This window comes from Leptodactylus fuscus, chromosome 4 (assembly GCF_031893055.1).
Source record: "Leptodactylus fuscus isolate aLepFus1 chromosome 4, aLepFus1.hap2, whole genome shotgun sequence".
Taxonomy (NCBI): Eukaryota; Metazoa; Chordata; class Amphibia; order Anura; family Leptodactylidae; genus Leptodactylus; species Leptodactylus fuscus.
Genome location: NC_134268.1, coordinates 84,393,058 through 84,417,373, shown reverse-complemented (window position 1 = coordinate 84,417,373; position 24,316 = coordinate 84,393,058). Strand labels below are relative to the sequence as shown.

The window sequence follows — 24,316 nt, the reverse complement described above, 5'->3', positions numbered from 1 at the left end:
TCTGTTTATTGGGAGCATTCATTCCTAGGAACTGTAGTTTACAAGAATTACTCCATTGAAATGTTCAAAAAAAAATGTCCCTATAACATAAAAGATGCTAATAATAATTAATAATAAATTTTATTTAAGTTGTAGCAGAACAAATTCTGTAAATCTGTCCCATATATATATATATATATATATATATATATATATATATATATATATATATATATATATATATATATATAATTTTTTTTTTTTTTTTTTTTTTGTAAGGAAACCGAGCCAAACTGATGACTGGATTAGATAAGTGGATGGTTTCTGTATGTTTGTAATAACAAAAAGCTAAGACTCCGGGGGCCACACGGTGGCTCAGTGGATAGCACTGCAGCCTTGCAGCGCTGGAGTCCTTGGTTCGAATCCTGCCAAGGGCAAAAAAAAAAAACATCTGCAAGGAGTTTGTATGTTCTCCCCGTGTTTGCATGGATTTCCATCCCATATTCCAAAAAAAGACATACTGATAGGGAAAAATGTGCATTGTGAGTTCTATGTGGGGCTCACAATCTACATTAAAAAAAAAAAAAAAAAAAAAAAAAGCTAAGACTCCATACAGTCAGTAGATCAAAAATGGTTTCACCCAATTGCTAGCTGCATTCAGTTGTCGCCTAAAATAGATTTGGGTCTCACCTCTGAGATCCAAATCTATGCTGAAAATAGGAAATCTCTCGCTTATACAGTAACATTTTAAGATGAGAGTATAGTGTGTGTCAGGCGTTGGGTCATGTGTCTTCACCTGTAGACAGGTTTCATGTGTGTATTTGGTCTGTGACATACAGATGCCACTGAGCCAGGACTCCGAACACCCATCATAATGGTCATCTATGATACTTGGAGACCCTGCTTCTCCTGTCCTATACTGAAAGCGTGGTCACAGTATGAGATAATAGTCCTGCAGAGACTCCAAGCATCATAGATGGTTATGAAGCTGGAGTCTGGGCCCCAACTTGGTCTTTGGTCCTGGAATTTCTGCCAACTTCCAGTCTATATCTCACAGATGATGCTTACCTGGGGCTTCTAAAGAGCTAAGGCCTCGTTCACATCTGCTTCGGTAATCCGTTTGGAGGAGTCCGCATGGGGACCTCCCCCCGAATAGATTACTGAACGCATTTGCAAGTAGTGGACAGTGAAATTACATGGACCCCATAGACTATAATGGGGTCCATGTGCTTGCCATGAGATCTCAGTAGGGAACATGCGGACAGGAAAGTACTTCACAATCTAGTCCACATCACTCGTGCGGAGGTCTCACGGCAAGCACACAGACCCCATTATAGTCTATGAGGTCCTTGAACTTTCATTGCACACTGCTTGCAAATGTGTTTGGTAGTCCGTTCGGGGGGTCCCCATGTGGACTCCCCAAACGGATTACCAAACGCAGATGTGAACCATGGATAACACAGGTCATCAGATGAATGCATTGAATGTGCAGCCCATTCGTTTTTTTTTTTTTCTTCTTTCGGTTAACATCTACTTTGACAATGTGGCTATTTCAATTTTGTTATATGTGTAAAGTTCAAAAAAGTAACAAAAACTAAACTGTGTCTAAAACTAATTTGATAGGTGATCTTTAACCAACTTTAATGTGAACATTTTCTCCTAAAACATCATTCATATAATAGACCAGTGGTTCTCAACCTTACTAATGTCGCGACCCTTTAATACAGTTCCTCATGTTGTGGTGACCTCCAACCAAAACATTTTTTTACCTCCAATACTGCTGCTTTCAACACAATAGCTGCTAATTACACATGTGTGACTAGTGCGAATAAGTGCATTATGGCGCCAACCCTGTCACATACACCCCGTACAAATACAGGTGTATGTGATGAGGTTGGCGTGATAATCTGGATACTTGTATGTGGGTGGACCTGCCTGGAGATGGATAGAGGAGTGATATCTCTGTTCCGAACATCATCAGAAATGTTAGGCCCCACACCTCCCCCAATAGGGGTCACGACCCACAGCTTGAGAACTGCTGTAATAGACCATCATGTTGACCAGGCCCTCTAGAAAAGCACAAGTGAAATCTTCAGCTTAGATTCTAAAGTTGCAGTTTTTCTTTTTGAGTGAGCAATATAGGTTTTGTCTTCCCTTATGAGCAGTAACTAGTAGCAGTCATCTAGTAGGATGAGGTTATTTAATGGAAACGTGTCCATTTAGGGTATGTTCACACGGCGGAAACATTTTCCATGCGGCTAGCTGCTGCTGCGCACCCCTGAATATATGGGCCTAATCGGGAGTGAGTCTCATGCCACGGCTGTGTCAGCCGTGGAATCTGTGGGAAGATAGGGCATGTCACTTTTTTCCACTAGCTGAAAAAAAAATCGCTTGTGGGAAAAAGAAGCAAGCAGCTCCAATTGAAATGAATGGGAGCCTTTTTTGCCGGCGGATTCCACGTCAAAATCGACCTGTAAAAACAACATATGAACTGACCCTTAAAGTTCACATTGGTGCAGGGTAAAGGTTTTTGACCCGCGCTGATTAGAGACTGTGAATAGGTTCTCAGAAGCTATTACTCTTGGGTCTGAGACGACCCCTTTAAGCCCCTTTTACCAATAAGAAGGCACATTTTATGATACTTTTCATGGTATTCCAGTTGAGGTTTTGCTGATTTGTTGTTGTTTCCTAAGCCAACCAGCAAGTGGCAGCATATCCCTACACTTCTCACTTTATCCATTGTGGTATACATGGCAGCATAAATCTTCTTCAGTAATTGAACTAATGATGAAAGAAAGCTATTTCACACTTAACACTGGAATGATCATTTCTAGCATCTTACAAAATAATGCTCACAAAATATTTACATTTTATGTGCAGCAAACATTTTAATCTCTAGTAGAAAGATAACCCTTTCACTGCCAGGTGTCTCTGGAAAATTTAACAACTCTGGTAGCCAGAGCAACTTTCATAGTTCTGAGATGGACAAATCAAATTGCAATGTATATTAGTTGCTAAAAGTGGAAACCAAACAAAACATTATATGCACCAAACCTCACAAAAAATAAAGAGTTCAACATGTGCAGAGTTCATTCATATCACTAAGGCCTACACCCGCATGCACGTGTCTTCAGAAAATCACCAGAACTGGAAGGAACAAAAATCTGCTTTTGAAGATGGAAATGTTAAAACAAAAGTAAGGATTATATAAATTAGACATCCTGAAGATTACATGTGTCTCAATGGGTTATCAATAGCCACACCCAGCTTCATGTAACTTTGTGACAAACATATGTCACAAATAATTTTTGGGAAAAAATGCACAAACATATATTTTCACCTAAAACTCCTATTCAATTGTACACTCATACACAAAACACACATAAAATAATAGCTCAAGGTGTACACAAGTTATATATACTGCAAACATCAACTATAACAAGAGCTTGTACTCAGAGCATATTGATACAGAAGACGAGCAATATTTTGCTGTTATTCACTATTATGTTAAACATCTATACTGTGCCTAGCAAACTGTGACTGGGATACTAAAATCTAGCACAGCATACTGTATATAAAAACACAACTTAATATTTCGTATATACAAGCAACTTTGCAGCAAACAGAGATTACAAGCAAAAACTGCGTGTGTTAAACGCCAAAATAGCAGAAATACGGCAACCAATTTTGTGCTTGCAAATTAAATAGTTCACACAAAAATATAATTTTCTATCCCCCTAACTGTAGCAATGTATACATTTATCTTTAGTGATAATGGTTATTGCTATTGTTTTAGCTGTAACTGATATTGCTAGAGAGGCAGTCAGTCTATTTTGCTCTATAAAGATCAGGTATGGACAGGACAGGTATTGGGTAAAATGTAAACTTTATTGATGACTTTGTGCATGTGTTGTGTAAGTTTTATGTAAGGAATTACATTATACCTGTATGTGACAGAGAGCAAAAGTAAAGTAGAAGTAAGGAGGTATTAGATATGTCCTTTGCTACAGTACTGCCACCCTGGGAGGACATATAGATACATCGCTGGCAGGAAAAAGGTTACACTGCATGGCATGTAGTGGAGGGACTCCTTAATTGCTGTTAATTCTGACTATTTTGGAGCAGGATGATTTGGGACTTTCTGGTAAGAAGTGAAGAGTTGAGGCTGCTGTGTATGATTTGTCTGGTTATTGGACAGTGTACCTAGTAACCATACTGTCATCCATGACTTGGGGGTTCAATTTAAAGGGACAAGTCAGGAAAACTTAATACTGTTGTTCTTAATTCAGGGTCTACAAGAGGAGATTCATGACTTCTTTATACATTGAGCTGTGGGGTGCTTCCTTATAAAGCTGGTTACTGTCCTCACAGCAGAGAATGGGGAGAGTAGTTTGACAGCAGTCAAGTAATTCCATGCCCACCTCCAGATCTTTGTAAGACAGGTGGAGACTTTATTCTGTCCCCTTAATTTGTTCTGTAAAATGTCCTGTATGAATCACACACACATTCACACAGAATTTAACCCATTCATGCTCTGCTCCATATGTGTATGGTAAGAGTGAAGGGTCAGTTCTGTGAAATGCCACAGATGTATGGTACAAAAGATGAGCTTACCACATCAGCGGCAGATGTCAGATGTTTGGGTCTTTTATCAAGGGAACAAGCATTTTGTGACCTCCCCTCCCTATTCACTGACTCACAGCCCACTTACCCATGGAGAACTCTATAGGTGTTTTGAGAAGGCCTGAACAACCAAGTCCTTGTTCTTTGTATAACACTCGGTTTATTACATCTGTCTACTAAAACATTTGGGCATAGAAAGTGAGTTTTTTTTTTTTTTTTTTCATGACCCTTTACAGTACAGAATCGAACAAGTTAGCAGAAAGCAGCACTGAAGACCTTATGTCAGGGGAATGGTTATTCTGTGTATAAATAAAACTTAAATGACTGAGATAAGTAGGTTAGCTTCATATTCCCTCTTTACTTGGCATGTGGGGTCATCTCTATTGCTGTTGTATTGATGCCATCTCGCCGGTTTCAGGCGCAGTGCCTAAGGAAAAGCAATTCTAACTATAAAATTGATATAGGGATGCCTGACAGCGCAGTGTGGTACAGGTCTTGTGCACAGCCATTCTATATAACTGCCTTTTGCAGATAAAGCTGATCTGGTAAAAAGGCCAAACCTCCCACAAATAATTCCTTCTCATTTTCCTGAAGGCCTTGAGATCTTCACAGATGACTCTTTAGTGAAGTTCATACCTAATATTGCTGTGCTGGTTTACAGTGATTCTTTACATTGAACCATGGTGTTTTATATAGTGCTCATCCGTATAACGATTTTTAGTTGTGTTTAATAATCCCCTCCCCTCTTAAAATATAGGGGAGAAGTCTCTTGAGCCTGGTGGTTCCCACTGGGACCTACACCAATCATGAGGACGGGGAATGGTAAAGAAAAGAGAGAAGCCGAGTACTGCACTCACCTTCCTTTGGCAATCTCATAGATATAAATTGGGGGAACTGGGCCCTGTTTTTGTGAACATTGGGGTCCACTATTGCCAGCTTGGGACAACACCTTTTTGTTTGACAGTAATTGTGCATACACATAGTAGACCACTAGATGACAGGTGCATATGACCGCTCCTCTTTTATTTAGTTTCTCTAAAAATCTTTTAATTTATTTTTCAGGGCTGAAGTCATTCCACCGTGAATTTTCTTCTGAGGATATGGACATGGAAACGCCTACTGCAAACCATCAAACCTTTAAATCCGAAGACACCAGCAAATGTGAAAACCTAGAACTCCAGTGTCCTTCTTTTGTCTCTGATACGCATCCAAGCCTTTCTTGTGTGAAAAATGAATATCCCCCTGATTTAAAAGTACCAGCATACAAGTACAACAAAGACCCTCACAGATCTAGTCAGAATGTTAGCTCATCCCATTCTGTAATACAAAGAAATGTGGAAACTGTTAATATGAGAAACCACTTGTCATCTGAAATAACTCATTCAAATGGAACGACACTTGACTTGCTAAAAGAAAACACAGCATTAGAAAATATTGGTGCAGAGAATCAAGAGCTTATCCCCGTGGATTTAAGTGAGAAATCCAGCAGGAGTGAGGTTTGTAGTAAGAGCGCTACAGATCCGGTGCAAGCTGAACTGGTTGTTCATCAGTGTCCCTACTGTAGTCATAAGACCTATTATCCTGAGGTATTGTGGATGCACAAACGCATTTGGCATAAAGTCAGTTGTAACTCCATGGCCCCTCAGTGGATTCAGCAGAATGGCTTCAAAAATTTGAAAAATAATGTTCTTTTTCTGGTCCGAAACGGTCGTACAGGACCTCCCCCAGCTCTTGGTGGCAAGGAATGTCAACCATTACCCATTGCTAGGTTCACACGTACGCAGATGCCAAATCCGCCTTCAGCATCTAAGGGCAACTCTTCAAATTTAGGAAATAATGCAAAAACATGCCCATCACAGGCACGTGTTAACTCTCGTGGCATCATTGGGCCTAAAACACCTGGTTTTGATGCACAGCGACAGCCTAAGGGAGCACCTCCTCAGGAACAATATAGCACAGTGGTCCAACAACCAGCAGCAAAAGTCAAATATGACACCAGTCCTAAACTGTCCCAAACTGGAAGTTACAACCGAAATCATCCACCCCTTCAGGCATCAGTATCGAGACAAGTTCTGCAGCCTTCTAGTAGTAAACAAGTAGAAAAATACATGATGTCCCAGGGAATATCCAGTTATACATCTCCAAATAAACTTTCTGTGTCTGATGCGATAAAAACCAAATTCACACTGTCACAGACACAGTTTCCATTCCAGAAAGTAGAGCCACATGTTAAACAGGAGAGCCCTGCAGTGCCTCAAAGGGAATCTCAGGCCAAGATTGTTAATGAACTTGGAACAGTGTCCAACATTAGCGCTGGACCCAAGACCAGCCCTGTGTTACAAACTCAGCCCAGTGCGACCGGTAGCCCATCGCCTTTTCAACCAATAAAGCAAGAGCCGGGGGCGGAGAGCCTTGAAAAGCGAGTAGACATTCTAAATATCTTCAAGACCTACATTCCAAAGGACCTAGCAACACTGTACCAAAGTTGGGGAGCCAATAGTAGTTTGGATAATGCAGGTACGTGGAACAATTTGGTCTACGGTATCTTTTTTTTTTTTTCTTTTTTTTTTTTTCTTTAAATAAATGTAGTCCTTTCATATCTATTTAATCTTTGACTCTTTATATATTGGTCTGAAACTTGCCCCAGTTATTCTGCAATAACTCATTAGGACAAACCTGCAGTGTGTACCCCAGTATACGGAGCTCCTGAACAACAATGATACGATATGCATGCAGAATAGTCTCTCAGACTCCAGTGCTAGGCATCCAGGAGGTTTCGTAGGAGACTTTTCCAGATGATGATGATGCACATAATTGATTGTGTTCTGTAACATTTTACAGGGGTCAGGGATACCATGGTTTCCATCTTCCAGATGGATCACTATCTGACATCACTTAAAGCGATTCTAACATTAAAATCAATTTTTTTTTGTCGGTCACACGTAGGAATAGCCTTAGGAAAGGCTATTCTTCTCCTACCTTTGATGTCTTCTCTGCGCCGCCATTCGATACAAATCACGGTTTTCGTCAGTATGCAAATGAGTTCTCTGGCAGCACTGGGGGCGGTCCCCAGTGCTCAAACAGCACTGGGGGTGTCCCCAATGCTGCGAGAGAACTCTCCAGCGCCGCCTCCATCTTCTTCAGGATCAACCTCTTCACACGTCTTCTTTCGGCACTGGGGGTCAAACTTCTAGGCCTCGGGCAGAGCCAACTGTGCGAGCTCACAGGCCACAAGAAAATGGCCACTTACTTACTGTGTAAGCGGCCACTTTTCTTGTGGCCGTAGGCATATGCAGTCGGCTTGGCCTGAGACCTAGAAGTTTGAGCGCCAACGCTGAAAGAAGATGCGTGAAGACGGAGGAGGCGCTGGAGAGTTCTCTCGCAGCATTGGTGATGCCCCCAGTGCTGCGAAAGAACTCATTTGCATACCGATGGAAATCGGGATTTATTACCGAACGGCGGCGTGGAGAAGACCTCTAAAGGTAGGTGAAGACTAGCCTTTTTTTAAGGTTATTCCTATGTGTGACTGACAAAAAATTTGATTTTAATGGTAGAATCGCTTTAAACAAATCGGCATTATGACTGCTGTCTAACGTGACGACATCCCAATTTGTTCGAAGCTCCATACACTGAGGACCGCGTTGCATGTTGTTTCATTCAAATGGCTTCATCCTAGCGAGAGTAGTTTACAGTCAGATTGTTAGAAGGCCCTGTGTGCAGCTGTAAACAGTGACGTGCCATGTTCCTGGAGTCCATGGTGAGCAAAATGGCTACAGTGACATGAGGTGCTGAACGTGTGTCAAGCTTATGTGCAGAAAATATTGACACCTGTGAAATGACATCTGTCACCACTGGGGCGACTGTACAGTATATTGGCAATCGGTGCCATGCACCTCATATACGCAGTCGCTGCCTACATCACTTTGTCACCTTATATAACCAAGTAGTTTTCTATTGGAGAGACAGGGACATTCTGTGACCGTGTAGCAGCTGCAATACCCATTATTATTGGAGTATGACAGACATGAATGCTTATACCATCTTTACAGAAGGCAACTACTTGAGGAAAGTTTCTTAGAGTGATCTTGCAGTCAGTGTGCAGTATAAACCTTTCCTAGACGCTACTAGAGGCCTGTAGAAGTGTATTACAGTAATCATCTATAAACGTGCGCACATTACTATTGTCTGGTGTGAACAGCAACTGACAGGATTATCTTTCACAGGAATCTACATGGATGGCAGAATTAGTCAATATCTGTCCATCTCGCACCTCTTGCTGAACAGACCTGTCCCTTTGTACTCTAGAGCAGCGTGACCACCCTGACAGCTCAGTGGGTTGTGGGTGCTCCCATTATCCTCCTTCTAATATGTTCAGTAGTGGGGGTTATTAATGTTATTGCAGTGGTTCCAGTAGGTTTGGCAGCAGTCTTCAGGGAATTGTCCATGTTCAGGGATGTAGATCATGATGTAAATCACAACTTGCAGCCAGGATTTCTCATCTTATGCTGTTCCTTTCAGTAGCTTTCAGCCTTCTCCAGATTCTACGTCAGTGGGAACAGGCAGCAGACTTCATTTTTCAGTCCTGCATGTCTAGTATTTGCTGACAATGAAGACTCCTCTCTCCTTCCACAGCGAGTCTTCAGCAGAGGCTTTATGGTTTCTAAGCCCCTCTTTGCTGATGTTGAATCTTGTGCTGTGGTAGTGAGGGCAGACAGACACCAGATGGCGCTGCAAGCTGACACATTTACACTTAAGCTCCTTACTTGAGCCAAGGTAGAAGTGTTCTATTCACAGGATATAGTTATTTTATACCTGTTCCCTAATAATCCACTTTATAGTCAGGAGGCAATACGTAGAAATATTTCCACTCTCCTAGGAGGATGCTTTAATATATATATATATATATATATATATATATATATATATATATATATATATATATATATATATATATTATATATATATTTTTTTTCCCTAGAATACCTGGGTAGTACAGGTAACACAGATGTCATGTGGTAGCTAACCATTTATATTTGAGGACCTGTCGTAGCTTTGCTCTGGAGCGCATATTACATCCTACATGCTAAATGTACAATACTTGTCATATTGTGATACTATCAACCCTTTAATAACATAGATATGAAAAAATTGGGATATTTTATACAAGTAATACCGCTAAAGAGTTTTAATTTATTTTTTTATTATTGAATCCTAATTTTATATTTGGTAATGTGTTAAATGTTTACGCTGTAAGGCTAAGGCCCCACGTTGAGGAAACGCAGCTTTTTTTTTGTTGCAGATTGTTGCGTTTTTTTTTTTTTTTTTTTAAGGAAATCAAGAATGGCTACAAAAGGAATCGGAAATATATAGAAGGCTCTTATACGTCTACCTTCTGCTCCATCCACTCCTGGCTTTGGCTCAAAAAAACGCAACAAAATCTGCAACAGTAAAAATCTGCGTTTCCGCCATGTAGCGCCTCAGCCTTAAGTGGGTCTTGTTATGCTATTATGAGATTCTATTCATAATTCTTATATATTACCACCCGCAGTATTCTAATCTTATAGGGCACAGCTAGGTTCTTGAAAAACCGTGAGTGTTTTTTCCTTCCTTAACTGGCATATTTCTATCCATTTTAAGGGGTATTCCAGAGTTTTAAAATCTATGACCTATCCTTAGGATTAGTCATTAGCTTCAGATTGTTCATAAATCCAGCACACTTGGTGCTTGGCTATCTGTAGGAGATGTGATTCACAGGAATTAGAACAGATCCATACCTGTAACGTGTAGCTGGGAGGAAAGGTGCTGCAGGCTCTGTCTTGTTCACTTAGTATCTTTCCGGCCATTCAGTATTAAAGAGATTTGTCCATGAACTTGGGATTCTCGCAAACCCCCCTCTGGAGCATCAGTTGTGTGGACCTGATGTGTGGGTGATGGGTAGGTATCTAGTGTCTTCCCGGCCCACCCCTTCCCAAGTCAAGAATGAAGCCTTCAATGCTAGATTTCCATCACTTAAAGCAAATACAGATGTAACAGAGTTGTCCTGAAGTTCTGTAATTGTTTTAACTTCAGTGTTTTTCAATGACTCTTCTTTGTTGTTTTCTGCAATATTGCACTGTTATTTTGGGTATGACCGTCTGCATATTGATAAATGCTTCCTGTGCATATGTTTAGTGAGCCCATTTTTATTTAGTTTGCATATGTTTCGTAAGCGTGCTCCTATTACCTTCATGTGTAGTCATGAACAGTGTGCAGGGCAGGGTCTGATCTCTCTATGCACAAGTATCTTTAGTAAGTTTCATTGTAGCATTTTTCAAGTTGTGGTGTATAATTTTGGTTTTCTGTACAGTATATGGATGTGTATGGCCTACTCTTTCCTTTAAAAACACCTTTTTATTTATGTTGCTTTTATCTGTTGTAGTAGGTTTTGGAAATCTATTTTTTCTTAGTTCTTATTTATCATACAGTGTTTCTCCCACATCTTCTAAAAGCAGCCAGAAGCATAGGATGTGTTGTTTCCAGGAGAATATGTTTGAAGGAAGCAAATGATATTCCCAACCAAACATACAAATCTAAAAGTCAGACATGTCTTTCTTGATCAGCAGCAAAGACAACAGCTAGCCCTTTAAGTCAGATTTTGTAAACTGACCTTTTAAAAAAAAAAATGGAAGGTCTGAGTAGTTTTCCACAAATGCTAATGGCCCAGAAAACATGTTTACTAAAGGCAGAAGAGAGGGCTGTTACGTGCCCACTGTCTCCAAACGTCCAGAAAGACACTCTCATTCTCCGATGTCTTTAGTGTGTGCCTCCAAGGTCCAGGGTCAAAACAGCACCAGCAGGCAGATAGGTGAGGGCTAAAGGTTTGATAAGTCTGTGATGGCTCCACTCACTCTGCATTTGTCTCCAAGGTACATCAGCCCAGGGGGGACAGGCGAGCTCTGGTTCTACTCATTTTCTATTATCCATGTGACTAGTCTCTGGCACGCTGGAGTCACTTTGATTTGCTTGATACACTGCTTGACAAAGCTGGGTGATGGCTGAAAAGTGGATCCAGCTGCTCTGAAAAGCGCACACCTGACATGCCAGTCCTGGTGCGGGCACATCACGGGGAGTGTTTTTTAATTCAATGTAATTTATGCATTCTCGCAGTCCTGTGTGTGCCTGGCCTGTCATCTCCAGCCCAGATGAAGGCTGACAGTTGTCATCTAGGGCCTGAAGGTAGCCTCACATAATGACACATTAGACATACTAATGATGTTTTCTTCTAGCATAATGTTTTCTTCTCAACTTCTCTCCTTTCTCTTTTTTTTTTTTCCTCCCTCCCTCCTCGTCTTATCATCCAAAGGAATGCTTAGGACACAGGCACGACAAGGAGACTACGTGTGCAACGAGTGTGGGAAATGCTTCACCCAGCCAAGCCACTTAAGGACCCATATGAGGTCTCATACAGGTACATCTTACTTGCATCTTACAATATATACTTGTGATATTACGAATACTAACCTGTCCGCTCAGATGCATTGCTTTGGCTCCATGGACTTACTTGCATTGTCTGCTTCTATACTTTCTTGTTTTGGGCAGCTACCTTAAAAATAACCTCCTTATTGCTAGTGATCTTGGTTTGGAGCGGTTTCTTTTACAGAAGCTATGAGCAGTTAATGCTCCGATTTTTAAGAAGTATCGGCTGTAATTTTACGTCTGCTATTTTATGAGTAAAAAATTCCTTTTGATGGGAAAGGTTAACTAAAGACCACAATGAGTATGAATAAATATGCAAGTGATTCATTTTGCCACAAGCGCACCGATACCCAGCTATTCGTCTCTGCATATCATTAACCCCTGTTTTACATGATCATCATCACCATCATCACCTTTTATGCCATTTTTGTTTTATGGCAAAATGCCCTCCCCAGGCCGGACCGTGATAAATGAAACCTAATTAATCCAGCCATTTAATATCTGTTTGAAGCTCCACCAATTTGGTCTTTGCGACTATTAACATTGCAAGTTAGGTAGAGCTTGAAATGTGCTACGAGCGCTCTGTGACAGCTCCAGACTATTGGGCTTGTGTGCAGGAGTGTGAATGATGCATACATAAGCCAGTCTGATGTGAAATGACAGAGGCCAAATGGTAAGTAATGCAAGTAGAGGCTCCTTTACACACACACTGATAATTAATGTTGTCAGTGATTGCTTTCTTCAGCACTGAAATCTGAATTAAAAAGGCCAGTGGCCTAAGGCTGCCATTAGCACACTCTCTCACTGAAAGTGTTACAGTAAATTGGGATGTACTGGCCACAGGCAAGTAACTGGTGTCGTGTGTGTTTTTTCTTTTTTTTTTATTTTCTTTCTTTTAATACCCCTTCCCTTTTTAATGTGGTTAAATTGTAATGGTCTCAATGATGTACACACACTAACGAAAGCTTCAATGCTCCTCTGTTTAACAAGACCCCTTGTTCCCACAGTGGTATTTGAGTCTAATGGACTCCGAGGTACTGAAGTTCACACCACCTCCGCAGATGCCCCAAAACAAGTATGTTATCAACTAATTGAGTGTTTGGTTTTTCTTATGATTGCTGGGGAGAGACATTGCACAGTAGTACTCCTCAGTAAAGCACTGACCTTGCCGTCATCTGTGCAAAGATGACCCATTGCATATTTACCCGCTACTCAGACAACAACAGCAATTCGTGCACATAGATATTTTTTTAATAGATATATACATAATAAGTATCGTACAAATACCACATTTTACATGGGTTTTGCATCTCCTAAACGAAAGAAGTAGTCTGTGTTTTCCTGAAGAGTATTTTTTCCACATAGAGTACCTCCTTATCCTGACCTTGCAGTTTCTGTGGACTGTGTGGTGGTGTGCGTTTCCTGTTTTCTAATGTCCAGTGTCTATCTAAACAGGCTCCCTTTCCACTTCCTTCTTACTTTGTAGTCTAACCGCTTCTGTAGAGAAATGTGAACACCCTTCCTTGCTGAATGTACCTGAAGCCATAGAAGAGCACAGAGACTAAGGAACTGTAAATTGATATTGCTGATATACCCCAAATGATAGCGAACAAAGCTCCACTGTAGTGAAAGGTGTGTTCTGGTTTCATATTGTGCATATGAACCCTAGTGGTATTCCAGGCCTCTGCTTGTAGATATATAAAGGGCTGTCCGGATTTGAGACATCCACTGACTGGCTTCGGCCTTTACGTCCTGTATAATTTTTTTTTTTTTTTAATGTATCATATTCGTTGCTGTTTTTATTTTACAGGACAATCCCCTTAAATGAGAACCTTCATTGATTACTTGCAGAGAATGAGGATCTGACCAGGTCATGTGATATTAGTACTAGAGAGCTCGGAAATTTGTACCAGCTCCGATCACATGACCAGGACCCATCTTCATCTTCTGGAATGGAAGAGGACCTGTCAGCTACTTTGCCATATCTCTTTGAATAAACAATTCTGGAAGTTTTCTGCACTGTACTGTTCCTCTGCTATAGCTCCTGTAAATGAACAATTGTCAACAGGTCATTACCGTACCTCTTGCTAATACCATGTGTCCCGTTCTAGTCTGACATAAGGGCAATGGTAATGTACAGTTATTGCAGGAAGGCACAATGCACTCCAGGATTGTTGTAACATAGGGATATAAATATTTGGTAATATAGTTGGGTTTTTTTTTTTCCAGCCAACGGGTCCTTTTTAAACAATGAAGATTTTTATAGTGTCTACAAGTAAAGATCTTGAAAACATCAGGAAGTTTAGGGAGACTTTGTATAAGTCACACAATACTAGTAACGCTGGATTCACACTAGTGCCCGGAGTCTGTTCTCAGCTTTCTGTCTTCTGCATGTAGAAGACAGATACCTGTCAGATCGGGTCCGGCCATGAGCACCGGTGAGCGTTTTATGCGCTCCGCCGCGAAACCGTTTTTTTTTTAAAATCGGACACAGAGTACTGAAAAACGGTTTAGCGGCGGAGAGCATAAAACGCTCATGGCCGGACATCTTTCAAACCCATTCAAATGAATGGGTATGAAAGGGTCCTGCAGGTTTACGTCTCCTGCCTCTGTTTTGTGCAGGAGACAGAAACCTGCAGAACGGAGACCCGGGTGCAGATGTGAACGAGCCATTTTACTGAAACCGGAATGCTCCTTTTTAATAGCGAAAAAGAAAACCTGCCATGCAAAAATCCATAAAGAATATTTCTTGTCAGCCATTTTGAAGTTCTCCATAATAGTGAATGCCAAATGCTACAAGATGGCTTTATTGAGGCCTTCTATGACATATAGAAACAAAAGCCATTCGTGTATTTCCTTGGGTGTGTTTGAGGTTATTGGGTGATACTCCTTCTCTCCATAGTCTAACTACATCATAACTAGTGTGATTTTATGAAATTTAGATCAGTCATCTTAAAATGTGACAGGTAAGGCAGAACCTGTCCTAGGAGGCCACACAATGTTCTTGATGCTTGTTTCATTCCTCGTTTTTCCATCTTGGTCATTGCTATCAGAGATATTAATGCCCACAGTGATCATACAAGTCTCCCTCTCCCTAGTAAGCCTGGGTTCACAAATGTCTGCAATTGTTTTTTTTTTTTTTTAATTTGGCTGTAATAGCCAAGAAAGGCATTTAGTCATGTGTGTTAAGTAGTGACACAGTTTACATGTCAGTCAGGAATGACGTGCTTTACGTGAAGTTTTGAACCATTTTCTGCCCTCCCAATGTAATCAAATTGAAATATTATAAGTGTATTTAGTCTTCTATCTTGAATATCTTTTCCAACCTCTTCTGGAAACAAACTTCTGAAATAATACTCCTGGCCATCTCCTTTTTACGTCATGTCCGACATCCCTTTCTCTTGTTCCCTTGTGGTTATCAGAAGTTGTCACTGTACAATGAAAATGAAGTCTTGGCAGATATTACAGAAAGGACTATTCAGTATTCTGGCTGTGTTCAGGATAACCAGCAATTCCACGTTTGTCAGAAGTACATGAACACTAGGACATTTATTATGTAATACTTAAAGGGGTATTCTCACAACAACAGTCAGGTTTCATAGGAATAATATCACTGTAACCACATTGACCAAAGTCAACCAAATTGTGTATATCATTAGAAAAATGAAATCAGCCTTGTTTTACCACTGTTTGAGCTCTACTGGATATGTCCTGTCTTTCTTCATCCAGGAGGAGCATGCTCAGTTTCTCTTTTTCTTCTGTATAGCTGTTTTTTACAGTGCTACACAACCAATGCAGATGGCCTGGCTAGTACATGAAGAATTTTTAAGAGGCATGGCCAGTGTAGCACTTAGAAAGGACATAGAGTAAGGCGCATCTGGGAAATGTAGTTTTCACTAGTGAAGCACATGACTCTGGTCTTTGTAGGCTGAAAATGTAATGGAGCTATTGGATTTTCCTTGGGATAGGCCATCTATTGAAGATTAGTGAAGAACCAGCACCAGAGACCCCACTGGTCATCTGTATTAAAGCAACAGCGGCACTCTTCAATGCTGCGTCCGATTAAAAGGCCATTCAACATCACGTTGATTTGTCACACGGCTTATAAGCAGCTCAGGCGTTTTGTTCGCTGGTTGCAGTTTAGTATGACAGACACTTGACAGACCCCATTCTAGTCAACGGGGTCTACTTGGCTGTGTTTTAGTGGTCCGCCCATCTGTTGTTCGGGTCCCCCCAATGGACCTGAACAATGGAGATGCAATGCTAGTGTAAACCTACAATCCTCAATTGATGACCTATCCTAAGAGTAGTAAATCTGTAAGCCTGGAAAGCTCTCAAGTCTAAGTTTACCGGTAAAGGGTTCCCCTGCTCAGAACGCTCATCTTAGGCAAAGGATGTATCTTAATATGCTGGCTTACAAGGACAGCCAAGTGATTCTTATGAGAGCCATGTAATGATATATATCAGTAATGGGGAACTTTTTAGAGAGCAAGTGCCCAAACTGCAACCCAGAACCCAATAATTTATCCTAAAGTGCCAACACAGCAATTTAAACTTAATACTGCTTGAATCCACAATTGTGGAAAGTTATGGACCCTCAAAATACGGACGTGTGAATGGGCCTTTACAGAGATTTCAGTGATACAAAACAACTTTGTACTGAAAGGTAGAAGTTTGCATTTGGCTTAAGTGACATAAATAGGGAAGGGCCCCCCTCCACAGCAGCTCCCTGCACAATGCAATCTGCCCCACAGCGGCCCCCACACAGTTATGGGAGTGCCACCTCTGGCATACGTGCCATAGGTTTGCCACCCTGATATAGATGATTTCTGGAGAGATATAACCTTGGGATCTGCAGACTAAGTAGTTGTTTTGTATCTATTAGCTACAGTAATAGGATATTGATAGATGACTTTATTCTTTTAATTATGATGGTATTCCACTAGTTATAATGCTATCCACTAGATATAAGAAAGTCGTAACATTCAGTCTCACTGTTGGCTGTAAAACAAGACATGTATACATTTTTTTTAACCAGTTTTAGCCTCTTGTGCTGACATCTAGTGGCCAATGTGAAACAAATCTATACAATTAGATTTTGCATGTATACCTATCACACACAAAATCACACCAATTATTTTCTGATAACATTGCTCTTTTAATGCAACATTCATGGAAATTTGCATAAAATGTTTGCATAAAAAGTTCAGAGAATGATCAAAATGCGACCCTCCCAGCAGCAGAGCAATTGTAATGACCATCTTGTACCAGTTACGGTACAGGACAGTATGTCGCTGGGAGGCCGGGACTTTTAGCAGTGTAGGTATCTATCATGCTAGAAGTCCTGCTCCCAGATACTGATCAAGACTGTAAATCCTATGAACACACAGACAGTTTCACAGGTGAATCTAGGGTAAGAGGTTCTGAAGTTTGATCCTGGAACTGACCCAGTGTTAAGTGTGTTTTATAAACACAATAATTTTACATGAAAACAAAGAACCAGATTATGGTATAACTAGATTTAAAAAATGTAAACAAGAAGGAGTTTTCTCTCCATGTTCAAGATTTCTGTGACAATAAATGGGTTTGTGAAAATCTAGTCTAGGCAGAATAACTGCTAACCCTCTGTTAGGGGTCTGTATGGGTTTTCTGCTCCATGGATTCACTGTTTCCAAATATGGATTTGACTATATATATATTAATCTGAAAGCTAAATCACCAATATCAGATCAGTGAGGGACAGATATCTGGTACCACTATCAGTCCGCATCTATAGAGCTTTGGAACAGGAAGCAGACAGCTCTGTTCTCTGTATAGTGGCCAAACCAGATACTGCGGATCAGCTCCCCTTCATTTGAATGCGAACAAAGATGCAGTAACTCTGTTCAGCCACTACACAGAACAGAGCTGTCTGCTTCCTGTTCCATTTTCTGCTGATGATTAGGGGTGCTAATCTGATAATTATGAACTTATCCTTAGCATAATTCATCAATATTTGTAGCCCAGAAACCCCTGTTAAAATATTAGAAAGTTGCATACATTTTCTTCCCGCCAAAGTTTTTTTGCTTTATAACCTGCCATAGTGACACGCCATAAAACTTTTGGGGGCCAGTTTGACCAGTGCTACAGAAAACAATGGGGCTATATAGGGAGATCTCACGCTCATCCTGTTCTATAGCCATTCAATAACACCTTCAACAAGCTTTATTTACTGTAACGAAAGAAAACACCCATATTTATTTTATAGCAGAAGTGGTGTCCCGTGTTCTACAATACAATGCCTTCTAACGTTTGGGGTTACTGGTACCATAACATTTACCAGTACTATTGGAAGCTGTAAAGTGATTGCATTGTAAGATGATCTGTTATGGCATAAAGGAACCTATATTGGCCCAAATAAGTGTGAATTTTTGTTTTTATATGAAGCATACCATTTTTTTTTTCTGCTGTGCATTTTCTTATATTGTAGTACAGTAATATGTTTCATGCTTTGCACAAAAGCACTTCAATTTAAGACCTGGAGAAGCCTCCATACACACTGTGATTGATCTAATAGAAATGTACTTTTTGCTTCTGACTGTTTTTGTTTTCAGGTTTGTAACTTAATAATATTTTTTCCTAATTGTTGTTTTTAATGTGTCTTGCTATATTATGGGTGTCCCATTACCTAAACTAATAGACAAACCTATGAAGCCTATTCATTTATAGCTAAAAAAAAAAAAAAAAAAAAAAAAAAAGGGATTTAAGCTGTTTAATCCCATGTAAAGCCAAGTTGTGTGTGCAAATGTATTTTACTGTTCACTACAATGTAATGTCATGCATAAGCTACACTGATCTGAAAAGGAAATGACTCCATCGCTCTGTTTCTGAATAGATTGATAAAATCTACCTCCAGCATGGCATATTCAGTGAGTAGGATGGGAACATTTCTCAACCCTAAATATAATTTGCCTGGCTGGTTTCCCCTGATTCCCAATGATTTTCTCTTTCTAATTAACTCTGCATAAGGTTAATGTATTAATTAAACATTACGCTTGCCATGTTATGTTAGGAACATGGCATTGTTCTGTGATGTTCAAAATGTCATTGCTGAACAGTTCTATGAAAGCTTCAGGCTCACATGAGTTCACATTTAACTTGCTTTTCCCTGTACTTAGAACCATCTATTTGTTCATCATTGTGATTCTTTATGGAAATTGCTACAAAGCCTGTGAGGTTTTGACAGCTCTGTGTGTGAGAGTAATACTTTACCTCTCTTCTTTGTGTGGACACACACTGAACCTTTTCTTTGACTATCACTTTTACATCTTCCCCGTGCTTTTGTACTTTTCTGTCATCTGTTTCCTTTCATTCTTCTTTCCTCATTGTGACCCTCACATCATATACTGTTATTTTCCAGGTCATCTTTAAGAATGTGATGTGAAGAATGTAATTCATTGGAATTTTAAAGGTGACCTGTCACTTGGCTTTGACATACTAAATCACCAGCGCTACATTATTTCTTCCCTTATACTGCTTTACAGACATGCCTTCTTATAAACTTTGAGAAAACTCATTGTGGGTTCACTTATCAATCCATGTCCGCCAGTTTTCTGGCATAGATGGTAGAGATGAGCGAGTACTGTGCGGATCAGCTGATCCGAACAGCACTCTCCATAGAAATGAATGGATGCACCTGGTACTTCCGCTTTGACGGCGGCCGGCCACTTAACCCCCCGCGTGCCGGCTAAGTCCATTCATTTCTATGCGAGCGTGCTGTTCGGATCGGCTGATCCAAACAGTACTCGCTCATATCTAATGGTTGTTAATGTGGTGCATCTTTGGCGTACAGCCCTTTCTTGCACCAAAGAAGCTCCATATCCTTCTTACTGCACCTCACTCACTGTTTTCTGTAATGTGAATCAGGTGGGGAAGCCTCAGCCAATATATTATAGCTAGGCCATATGTGGGAAGAATATGCAAATCTGACTTCCATGATGTAAATAGGAAGACAGAGCCTCAGTCAAGCAAACCAATAGAGGGCGCTCCCTTTAGACCTGGTAAAATCCCAACATCATTGCAAACAAAGGCCTCTGAGAAGGTCGGCATGATGTTAAAGGGAGCGCCCTCTATTGGTTTGCTTGACTGAGGCTCTGTCTTCCTAATTACATCATGGAAGATAGACTTTCACATTCTCAGTGAGCGCCCTCTATTGGTGTGCATGCCTGAGGCACTGGCTTCCTAATTACATCATGGAAGTCAGATTTGCATATTCTTCCCATGTTCCTTTGCACAGTGAGGCGCTCATGGCTTAATAAGACTCCACACACCTAAATGTTGGTCTCTCCGTATGGAGTGATGATATCCCCTCAACTCTAGGTTATATGTGAAACTCTACCACAGTTCCTGACTGGCGTAGACTTCCATTTTGGTACAAGGACGTGACCCTGATTTATTAAGTGGCCAGAGCCTCTTGATGATTTTGGCACGCCTTTTGCCAGTTGGGGCCTTTATTAAGACTGGCGTAGCAAATGACAGTCTGGACATATCCCCCACCCTCGGTGTGTAAACAATGAAATTATATAAAGTATGCCATTTACTCCCAAATAGTCAGTAGGGTGGGCCCGTTATCTGAAAGGTCTGCATCCTCAGTTCTCTCCTATTGAGGAGTGATTGACCTTCCGAAGAGGGTTTGACCTCAGTGGATATGTTCTTGCATTCTTCCACATGCACTGCTGATTCTTGCTTTCTAGAAGCCTGGTGGTTTCATCTATGCCCTGCATATGTGCCCGGAGAGGTAGTGACAGCCCAAGGAGGGAGAATGAATTACTCCTGCACAAGATGACAAGCTTCTGGGCCACAATGCTAAATCTGTAATGGGGCCCTGAATTATCATGTGCTATATATCATATTTATGTGGTTTTTAATTTGTGGAGAGGTCTTTTAGGCCCTCAAGATCCAGGGATCGGTAGCAATTGCTGCCTATGCATTCACCTCTACCCTAGTTATGCCCCTGATTTCAGATGAGTTTCTGTTGACTTTGGACTACTCTAGGGTTATTTGCATAGTTCATATGTTATTTTTTTTTTTTTAATATTGATCTTCATGTATATAAGCAAGGGTTGTATAGATGTGTATGGGAGCAATAGCACGATGCTGGTGGTTTAGTGTGCAAATCCAATTATCAGGTTTTCTTTAAGCTAGACTTGGATGCTTTCAGGATTTTCTAAATGCAGCTAAGTAATGTGTAATGTTGAGGAAAAAAAAAGTGATGTTTCTTATCTTTTCCTAGGGGAGAGACCATTCCAGTGCAGATATTGTCCATACAGTGCCTCTCAAAAAGGGAACCTAAAGACACATGTGCAGTGCGTGCATCGGGTACCTTTTGACAACAGCGAGTACCCAGACAAGCAGCTTCTTCGACCCCAAGGTGACAATCCCAACAGTTACATGGAAGAACAGCTGGAAAATTTGCCTTCAAATCATCAAATCCCTGGGGCTGTCGTGTTAAAGTGAAGAAAACATGACTTCTTGACCTATCCCTAGTACAGAAGTATACCTGTACTACTTAACAATTTATACTAAATGAAGATGTAGGAGAAAATACATCCATATCATTTTAATTCCTATTTAGTTGAAAATTCAGACTTTTTTTTTTTTTTTAAATGGCAGATGTTAAGATGACCTAAGATGCTTACTAACACAGCAGATATTCACCAGACACTGGATGGAAGGAAAGGTACAGCATGACACATTGTGGACCATATGTAATTGTAAGCACTGATCTGTTACCTACTTCAGAGGACTACTTAGAAGTATGACAAGTAGGTAACAGAGACGAGGCCCAAGAAATGCTTTGAAGTCATCTACCACTGATTTGCTAAAAGCCAGACTGCTCAGTGATGTTGCATAAGATTATGCGCTTACTCAATCTGAAGACCTTACGGTGATGGTTATGGTCTTACATTTACGGATATTCCACGTGGTGACAGAAGAACAACAAAACACTTAACATTATGCTCCATGAACACTAATACGGGGGGAAGCTTCTTCATTTTACTCTCAGGACCTTTTTATAATAGGGCTACTTTCTTAAACCTGCGCGTAAAAAGATTATGCAAGTTGTTTGTGGTTTTTTTTTTCTTTTTCTTTTTTTTTTTTTCCTTCCCTTTGTTATTGCCACACATCAGCTGCAGATTTTAGTACTGTACTAGATAGAAAATTAAACAATTATAAAAAAACAAAACAAAAAAAACAAAGTGCGCATGGAGTAGCATGCATGAAATTATCTCCCCACTGCAAAAACCACCCTTCTCCAAGCCGGTACCTTGAGAGAGGTCTTAAGATATATATATTTTTTTTCCTGTTTATAGCATGTTTAAAAAAATGTTACTTATTAAACTTGTTTCTGTTGGTGGCATTCAGGTTGTGGGGGGGATAAGATATAAAAAGCTTTATATACCTCTTCTGCAGCAGCGTTTTTATGGTGAGGTGATGGTAAATAAAAGCAAATGAAGCAGTGTACTCCAATTTAACCCTTTTAGTTCAGCAGGATTTAATGCTGCGCTGTACTGACTGGGGCTACATATGTATTCCATAGATATAAATATTTTTTGTCCCCTTATTGCTGTGACACTATGTGCTACAGCAATGCCGAAGAGTCTCAAATTTTGCACATATGATTTTATGCATTATCAAGAAAAGTTACTGCTGCCTTGAAAAGAAACTGTTCTGTGAAAAAAAAATTGCAAAAGCTTTACTAGTGTTTTTTTTTGTTTTTCTATCGTAACCTTTTATAAAGGCAGAAAATGGGTATAAAAATCCTAGCATGCTAAATATATTTTTCAAAAGAAGCAATAATTTTACATGTACAGATATAAATCTAACCTTTTAATACTGGTGAGAGCAACAGTTTACTTTGTACTATAAAGAATAGCTTTTTTTGTAGTATTTGGGGCTTAAGATGAGATTTTTTTTTTTGTTTTAAAAACGATTTAAAAAAAAAGCTTTTTTTTTCCCATGTGCGTGTTTTTTCAACAAATATTTTAATCTAGTTTTATTGTTTTAAGACCTTCAAATGGCTATATCTGAATTTTTATTTCCCTTTTTCAAATATTCTGAATGAATGAATCAATCTGGAGTCCTCAGTATTGCCTGGCTAGGCAATAGAGCTGCGATGCTTTGGTGTGAAGTATTTCCTTCAGTTATGGACGCATTCCATGTCTATGAAAACATATGTATAATCCGGTTCCATTTTGACGATCTACATTTTATCCCATTATTGGACTGCTCCTTCCCTTTGTTTAATGTGAATGTTTGGAAAGGCACGGTGATTAAATGGTATAATATATGGTCTATTATTATCAAAACATTGAAAACATGACATCTATGGTATTAAACAGTCGAGCTTTCAGTGATCTTACAATTAAATAGAGGTCCTCTTTCATTTTGGCACAGTCTTGAAGAACATCTGACAAATGGCAGGAAGCGTGACTGTCACTGATGCTATGTTGGTATTAATCAGCAAAGTTTACACCATCAGTGTTTCTTTCTGGAGAAGAAATGTAGGGGGAAATGATCGGAGGTAATTACATGCTGTGTACAGTTCAGAAATCATTCACATAATTGAACAAGCATTAAAAATAAATCTCCACGGATCCTAACCATTTTTTTTTTTGTTTTCTGTAATATCACCCTATTTAGCGGTGTAGCTTTTGTGCTCTTATTTTATCATCAGTATTGTGTTGATTTGTTAATGTAGAAATCTGCTAGGCTATAGTATTTAAAAAAAAAAAAATGATTTTTTTGTTATTTATTTAGTCGACCTGTTTTTTTTTTGATCAGCTTTTAAAATTTACTTTTGGCCTGACACACTCCTGTTAACCATCTGTGGACTGTTACAGAAATTTTCCTACTACCTCTACCAATCTACTGTTTCTCACTCTTTTAACAGGTTATTTTTTACAGCGCTCTAATGTAATTTACACAATAAAGGGTTTGATTGTTTACACTGGATTTGTGTAGCCTCTTATTTTCCAACTATCCGATGCTCCATTTTGCATTTCTCTGGGAAGATGGGGTGTTTGAATACACAGAAAAATGGGTTGCCTGTTTTTTACACCGTTAATGTAGCTTGACTTGGAAAAGGATTCCAATTTCTCATTAAACAAATTAAGTATTATGAAATTGTGACGCTTCTATATGCTTTTTGCTCAGTTGTGTTCATATTCAGACGTTTGTGCTATTATATAGAGAATTGTTCAGCAAAATCAGTGGCTGC

The 24,316-nt window shown here is 39.9% G+C and overlaps 1 protein-coding gene across 2 annotated transcripts in view; it reads left to right on the top strand.

The window, feature by feature from the left end:
- The window catches only part of ZNF516 (zinc finger protein 516), an 85,483-nt gene extending 61,432 nt beyond the window's left edge, over nucleotides 1–24,051 (top strand). The window contains exons 4-7 of one of the 2 annotated variants that reach the window (XM_075270742.1): nucleotides 5,665–7,119; nucleotides 11,945–12,049; nucleotides 13,065–13,132; nucleotides 21,329–21,530. In XM_075270742.1, coding sequence (XP_075126843.1) covers nucleotides 5,665–7,119; nucleotides 11,945–12,049; nucleotides 13,065–13,132; nucleotides 21,329–21,388 — 1,688 coding nt within the window. In that variant the 3' untranslated portion in view covers nucleotides 21,389–21,530. Of the gene's footprint in view, nucleotides 1–5,664; nucleotides 7,120–11,944; nucleotides 12,050–13,064; nucleotides 13,133–21,328 lie in introns of both variants that reach the window. The other variant, XM_075270741.1, reaches the window with a different exon arrangement.
- Nucleotides 24,052–24,316: the final 265 nt, after the last annotated feature.